The sequence below is a fragment of the Alligator mississippiensis genome, chromosome 3 (genome assembly GCF_030867095.1).
Source record: "Alligator mississippiensis isolate rAllMis1 chromosome 3, rAllMis1, whole genome shotgun sequence".
Classification (NCBI taxonomy): domain Eukaryota; kingdom Metazoa; phylum Chordata; order Crocodylia; family Alligatoridae; genus Alligator; species Alligator mississippiensis.
In genome coordinates, this window is record NC_081826.1 from 187,386,895 (window position 1) to 187,394,884 (window position 7,990).

The 7,990-nt window shown below is 37.7% G+C and overlaps 1 protein-coding gene across 14 annotated transcripts in view; it reads left to right on the top strand.

The window, feature by feature from the left end:
* Positions 1–7,739, top strand: part of PTPRD (protein tyrosine phosphatase receptor type D) — a 2,106,329-nt gene extending 2,098,590 nt beyond the window's left edge. For all 14 annotated transcript variants that reach the window (XM_059724729.1, XM_059724732.1, XM_059724733.1 and 11 more), the window contains 2 exons: positions 832–967; positions 3,826–7,739. In XM_059724729.1, the coding sequence (XP_059580712.1) occupies positions 832–967; positions 3,826–3,894 (205 nt within the window). In that variant the 3' untranslated portion in view covers positions 3,895–7,739. The remainder of the gene's footprint in view (positions 1–831; positions 968–3,825) is intronic.
* Positions 7,740–7,990: the final 251 nt, after the last annotated feature.

Here is a 7,990-nt window from a genome sequence, read left to right on the forward strand (position 1 = left end):
AGAGGCAGCAAGTGAGACAGGCACAGTTGAAAAAATCCTGGTCATACCTAGTTCACTCACCCTTTTAGCATCTATTCTTTGCCACTGTATAACACACAATACTGGGCAAAGTGGACCTATGTTCTAACCCAGTAAATAGTAATTCTTATGTTCTTATGTTTAGAATGTTGTTTGCAGTTTGATACAGATATATAGAGAGTGTAGCCAATATCATTTGGTATTCTTATACCGTACATAGGTCCCTCAGATCATCTCACTCTTCAGTGAGTGCTAGATATGATTGTATATGTTAACATTGAAACCTATGTTAATTTCTGTATTAAACTATAAAGCCAAAGAAATTCAGAAGCTGGTGCTCTGTCCCTTTCTGACTTTTGCATATTTTGGGGGCCCTGAGAACAGGGAATGATCTGTCATGCCATACGTGTACAAAAAGAGAACAAAAACAGGTTGAGATAAGGACAGACTGGTAACCTACATTTAGGCTTGTCTCTCATTTGTCAGTTCCAGTTAAATTATTGGCAGGCCAACGAAACCTCTCATTTTCTCCTACCACATGCAACCACTATATATTCTTGATCACCAGACAGTATCACTTAAATGCTTTCTGACTCTCCACATTTCATTTTAAAGTACATTACTATAGTCTTAAGTTTGCCAGGAAACAGTCTCTTTGTGAATATGATGCCATAGTTTTCACCACTTGTATTTATAAGGCCTTTTCCCCATGGAGATCCACGCACATCTGGTACCTTGCATCCACATCTGAATAGTCAGCCAGTTCATTCCACATTTTAACTGTCAGCTAACATTCTTATTTTATCGCAACAGTGCAGGCGTTGGGAGGACTGGAGTATTCATAACCCTGAGTATCGTTTTGGAAAGAATGAGATATGAGGGTGTTGTAGATATCTTCCAGACTGTCAAAATGTTAAGGACACAACGGCCAGCCATGGTACAGACAGAGGTGAGAAGAACAATATCCATATGCATTGGCAGGGTCAAAAAGGGTGTGTGTGTGTGGGTGGATGTTAGGAATGGCAAGTGGTGGGAAGTGGGAGCATCCACAGCCAGGAAGTTATAAAAACTGTATAACATTCACTTTCCCTTTGTGATTTCTGCTTCCATGTATACAGCTTATGCAGTGAATTTACAGCAGCAGTTATGCTATTCTCCATTTTAAACATTAGAAAATAAGAAATGTCCATTGTAAGGAGACCACTGTGTGTGTGTGTTGTGTATGTTAATTAATGAGTCCCTTAGAAACATTTTGCACTTTGCCTTCACAATATCTATAGTCATAATCAAAGAGGGGAATTATGCCTACAAATACATCAACTAACATAATATAGCCTGCAGTTTGAAACTCAAACTGTACGATTTTCATGATTCTAGACTGCACTTAAAAATAAATGTGGTCATTTAGCATGAAAAATATAGTAAAACATTATGCCCTTTTGATGCTGTAGAACGAGCAATCTTACTGGCAACAAGAGCACTGCCATCAAATAAGGGTGAGGTCTTGGGAAGAACTGGTTGACCAACTCTTTGGCCTCTCCTCAAGAACCATGGTAATTCACAAAGAACATTCAAACTTTAAGCATGTGATTAAGTCCCACCTTTAAATATGATTAAGGCCCTAAATTGTGTCTGGGACCTAGCCATAGCCAGCAGATCAGACCATGGAAAAAGAAGAGAAGCGAGGAAAAGCCTTTTAGATACCAATTATTTGGCTGATGCTAGCAATTAAAATCCATCTATGAAGTTTAATGTTCACTCCCATAAAATTTGTTATTTTCCTCTAAAGAAAAAAAAAACAAACCTGTTCATTAAAAACTATACATACATAAAAACAGCCTTACTTTTAACATTGGAAAATAATTTTATAGACACACACACACATACTTTACATGTGTATTAAATTTTATATATAAAATTAAATTAGACCATTTTAAAAATCTTATCACTTAGCCAAGTAACCCACTGTGAGAAAATTGAAGGGTAAACTCCATTTATTTTTCATTACCATTATTGCTGCAGAGAATGTACATTAAGCAAAATGAAAAATATCTACTTTCTGTCCCATTGGTTCCTAGAAATAAATCTAGCATATAGAAAAATCAGGCTTCCAGGAGCCCATGTGACAAGGGCAGTGCTGAGCTGTGCAACATATGTAGCTTCCTTCATTCCATTTCAGCTCATTTGTGGATGATGCACACTCCAGTCCCAGGCTAAAAGAAGGAATGTTTCACACTCTGTGATAACTTCACCCGGGTTTTCGTGGAACAGAAATTGAGGGCTCAGTCCCACAATGTTCTGAGCTTTCAGAGCTCCTTCCAGCAAGCCATACAGCTGGTGCCCCTAGAATTTATTCATTTACTTACTAAAGTTAAGCTTAAGCATGTTACAAGATCAAGGCTAGTCTTCTAGGATCTTCTAAAATGGAGTCACTATTGATAATGTCACATTAGATTAACTGAAGTTGGTGTCTTCTAAGATGTCTGTTGGTCACTGAAACCATTTTAATTGTATTATAAGTAAAATGAGACCCAAGTCTGAAAGGCTGCAAGATGGTAATGATATAAAATGGAGCCTCATGGACAGCTTTCAGAAACAACTATTTTTTTTTTCACTTCAAAGCCTTGGACACAGCACATAAGTATCTGTGCAAGATGTTTGCATCCTGCTATAAAAGACCACTATACCTGTGCAAAATAAATTGCTGCATGTGTGACACCTTTACTTTGATGTGCAGGGAGACAAAATGTAGAGCTCATGCCTGAAGAGACTTGGCTAATGTGCAGTCTACATCATGTGAATAGTACACTTAGCCACACCTTGCTCTCTTAGGCATTATTCTTTGCTACTGGCCAGAAGGAGCTCAACAACTGCAACAAAGCTCTCATTAACTTAGGCAGGGGCGACGCACAAGGTGGTGCATGCAGGTGCACGTGCACCCCCTGAGCATGGTGGTGCACCCCCTGCAAAAAGGCACCACCAATACTGTTGGTGGCACCTGCGGGTGGTTGCCACTTGTCACCCCACTGCCAGCAGTGTCTGCAGGTGGTCAGTAATCCCTGCTGGCTGCTGCCACCGCTGCCGGCGGTGCCTTTGCGTGGTTGCCGACCCCTGGTAGGTGCTTGCCACCCCCTTCCCCCCCACCCCACTGCCAACAGTGCTTCTGCATCTGCAGAAGCTCCCTGCTCACTGCCGCTGTGCTCCTGCCACCACACTCCCACGGCCGCCAGCACAGCCGTGCCCCCCCAGCCACCAGGAGCACACACTGTTCATTAACTCAGGATTGGATTTGTCTGTTTTTCTGCTCTGCTTTTTTAACTGGGTGCTTATACAAGCATCAGTCCATGTGTCAGCCAGGCAGAATCAAACCCTGAATCTGATCTTGCAGTATATTAGACACGTCTACTGAGACATTGTTTGAAAATTTTATTAACATTTTTCAAACAGTATGAAATAATGAAAAGGTAAATTTTAGTGTGCTCCCCTTGGACGAGACAAAAATGCTTCCTGCTAATCCTCTTATATTTATTCAGAACAACAGCAAACACTCAGTAAACATGTATCCTCTTCACAGATAAGCAGGTGCCATCTTAGGAGAATGTTACTGCATTAAATGAGCATCTCAGCCTGTCTTTGTTTATTATATCTCAATCCAGCGTGTTGTGTTGATATCAACAGTAGACAATTGCTAAACTGTTCTGTGGGGGAGATGGGGGGGTACATTCACAGAGTTTTCATCTCTGTTACAATTAAAAAGAAAAAAAGAGCTTTTATTCTTTTCTCCTTTCTCTCTTTTTCCCCTCACAGGATCAATATCAGTTTTGCTATCGAGCCGCACTAGAATATCTGGGCAGCTTTGATCACTATGCAACGTAAAAACCCCTGTCCCATCCTGGATTTTTACTGCAGGCCCTTTAAGATCCAGAGAGCCTCTTCTGAGCCATACAGTGTGCTTGAGAAGTACTTCTTAACTCCTAGCTAAAGACCAATTAGTGGGAATATTAAAAACAAAAATGAAACAAAACAAAAACAAAAACTATTCCAGGTGGACCAAGAATTCACAGTTTAATAACCTAACCTGAAACATCATAAAAGAATCCTGACTGGTGAGGCATCTGAAGGATCTCATTTACAGATACCTCAAGGATTCCAACGTTGGTTGAAATTAAAGGGAAGAGGAAATTATTGCAAAGAACCACCATCTTGTTCGGGATTGCATGATTGTTGCAAAGATGAATTTTGAGGGTACTGCAATTCAGTGCAAGATGTTTGTCAAAAGACCGGTACCTGGCTTCTTAACACAAAATGGACTCTTTGCTTCAACATCACCCCTTCCCACCATAATGCTCATAACAACACTAGGGATAATGGGGGAATGTTTAAAAAGAAAGTCCTTGATTTAGTTTTTTAGTATTGTAAAGATACTGCTGACCTGTGCTTCATTTTTAACTGTGTAAACTTTTTCCTTTTTTTAACAAGAGTTTATCATTCAATGAAGTGAATTAAAAGAAAAGGTTGCATAACTGTTCATTTTTTTGTTTCAGAATTGTAGATTTTTTTAAGCTGTAGAACTGTTATCTGTAATATCTTGCTGTAGAAATGTTAAATAATTTGAAAATTTGCACATTTTTGTGCAGTCCTATATTTATCTACAGTACCACATTCTTGTTAGATATTACTTTTACAGTTTTGTTTAATTTCTTTTTTTTTAAGGAAATATTCATTGTAATTAGTTAATCAAAGTGGGGCTTTTTGGTTTCTTTTGGAATCAACAGGGAGGCGCAAAGTATAAAGCTGCTGCTAATACAAACACACACACACAAACACACACTTCTCTCTCTTTCTATATGTATATGTTTAATTGTCTATCCATATCTATCTTTCTATATAGCTAGAGATACAGACAGATAGATATACACGCACATACACATAAATACGTAGAAACGTATCAGTTCTTCCATAAGTTGGATTCACTGAAGAGGTGGGAAAGTTTTCCATCATACTACATTCAGGCTATACAGTAGTTTTGAACGTCTCTGTATTTCCAAAGTCCATATCTTTTTTGTTTAAAAGGGAAATGAGGAATGCACATCAGTGATATTTGAACCTCACTACTACCCCCCCATATATACACTCTCTCTCATACACACGCACACGCACAGACACATACACACACAAACACGTAGAGACAGTATGTGGCTAAGGCTTCCAATAAAGTTCAATATTTGTAACACTATAGTGCAATAATTATCATTAAATATAAGAGGTGTGCATGAGGGAAAGGACAGTGCATATCCCTTTAGGTGGGGAGAATGTTGTAATATACTAGCTATCAAAAAGAGTAAGAAGTGTATTCAATAGTATATTGTCTATATTATGTGCTATGAAATTTACATTTATTATAACTAATGGGGCAAAGCCAAGCCCACATTTCTGTGTTAAATCAGAAACATTTTGTGGCATACAGAGCATTAATTGAAGATGCTGATTTTTATTTTTATTTTGCATTTAGAGTGCCTTATATTTGATGCCTATTTTGATAACATTTCTTTAAGTTTGCTTTTGTCTGTATTTACCTTAGTTAATTCATATTGATTACTCTTTTCAATTAAAGTATCATCCTTTTAGCACATGTACAGAAACACTTTGAATAATACGCATTCCTAGTTTTTAACCAAGTATGGGATATTTATAAAACCTAGCCCAGAACACTTGGGTAGTCAGGGCTCTTTAATTCTCCATAATTCCAACAACAGACAAGCCCACTACTTTAAGATCCCTTCCAAATTAGCTCTCAGAGTTGATGGTGACAGTATCACTATTGAGGAAATGTAGGGCTGCACTAGTAGAAGTAGTTGTTAGCAGTACTCATACATCATTTTGTTCATATGGGGCCAATGCCCGCTCATTTTAGCCCATGCCAGTAATCCCTTTGGAATGATACTGTTGCTTTCAGTGGGACTTCCTGTATGAGTAAGGCAAGATTTGGTCCTCAGGACGTCCTAAAAAGACTTTAGATTTCTCATTTGGGAGAAAGCATTCTTTAAACAGCACAAAATATTGTCTGAGATTCTTTATAGGAAGTCATTGTCAGTAGCCCTGGTCTCTGTCATGCCTTGTACCGTGTTAGAGCACAAATATCAAAGGAACCCTTTCTTCAAGGTTTCAGATAAGATGACCAGGTATAGTTCAGCAGTGTTAGAATAACTTACCAGATTGTTTTTGTTTCTTCCACATTTCCCATCACTAGCAGAAAGATATATATGAAAGACCAAACACTAGCAAGCATTGTATTTGAGCACTTTTGTAAAAAAATAAAATAAAATAAAAAAACACAAAACAAATATAAATATATATATAATAATAAAAGTATTATAGAAGGCTACCTCAGAATGAGATTCTGTAACTTACATCAGAACCAGAGAAGAATGTGCACTATGTTTCTTTTGTTTTCTTTTTGATTTGTATCTTTAGGAGAATTATTAAAGTGCCAGATTACGTAGTGCAGTTGCGTTCTTTTAGCCAAATATAGGGAGTCAGACAGACACACCATTAAATAGCACCATTTTTGAAGAATAGACTAGGGAAGACAATTGCACACCAGAGCTGTTAACAGATCTCAGCTTTCTCTCCAGTTAGTTTTTGCAAATTCTAGGAACGAGAGAGAGAGAGAGAGAGAGAGAGAGAGAGACATAGTGAAGTGGGGGAAAGACCTGTGAGACAGATAGGACTGATGCTGTTCTAGTAATTTCACTGTTCAGGAGTTGTCTCAAGATAACTGTTAGCATCATTGATGTGCATTCCACTTCCTGTATTCTTATGTATAGTCATCCTATAATTATTTTAAGGAGTAAGCATTTTTATCTGCATTTACCATAAAGTTCCAAGCTTAGAATTGGTTTCATCAGCATAACCCGTACGGTGCTATTATTTACCTATGTATGTGTAGTTATGTATAATTTTGTAATTAGTTACAATGGGAAAAAACTCAAAATATATAAAAATGATTTGTACAGAACTTTATTTTAGCTCTTTTTTTAAAATGATTTGCATGGTTAGACAACCGAGAGGATGGCTGGGGGAAGGGAGGGGCCCTCTAGGGAGATTTGCACTTTCTATACCTTTGTACTATGCACTGCCCTATTGATTCTACACCCAATAATGTTATTACTTGAACCCATCTGTAAGAAACTGCTTATGAAAATCCACTTGTGTGTATGTAAATAACACAGAACATGTAAAAAGGAAAAAAAAGTTTGCAACAACAAAAAATGCAGCTACTTTTTTCCTTTTCTACCTTCCCCCCCCCCCTTTTTTTTTTCCTCTCTTTCTTTTTTTCTTTTCTTTCTTTTTGGTGCCCTGATACTCTGGCAGATATCAGAAGGCTACAGGTCCCGTCATAACCATCTGTTACGTGGCTTTGCCATTCAAGCTTGGAGTGTCTTTACAAAGATAATCAAAGTTGTGTTCTTGGCTCTTGTTTTGGATGCATAGACTGAAAAAAAAAATTAAAAATACCTTGTAAAATGGCTTGTTAAAAAAAATACAATTACCTCTAATTAGTAGTACGCGTAAATGTTTTACAGAATGAAAGGCGTGCTTTTTATTTTCTTACTTCGTTACATTGGTGGCGAAAGAAAGTCTGTATGAAAATCAGTTCTTTGCTGACACAAGTTCCATTTGTTACAAATGAATTCTAATAAAAATGTCAGTGTTATGCAGCCCTGGTCGTCTTTTCTTAAGCAGTGCTTTTGAAATCAAAACAGTTGGTTTCTTCTTGGTGATAAAGGAGCCTAATTGAAACTATGAAGTAGTCATTAATCTTCTTAACTAGCGCTTATGCAATGGAAAATGCATTTCCAGATTAGCAAACATGTTAGCTTCAAATGAGAATTTTGAGCTGGGGAGGGTCAGATTCACAGCTGGTATAAATTGCCATGGCTGTATCAACTTATCCGTCCCCTATGTTTAA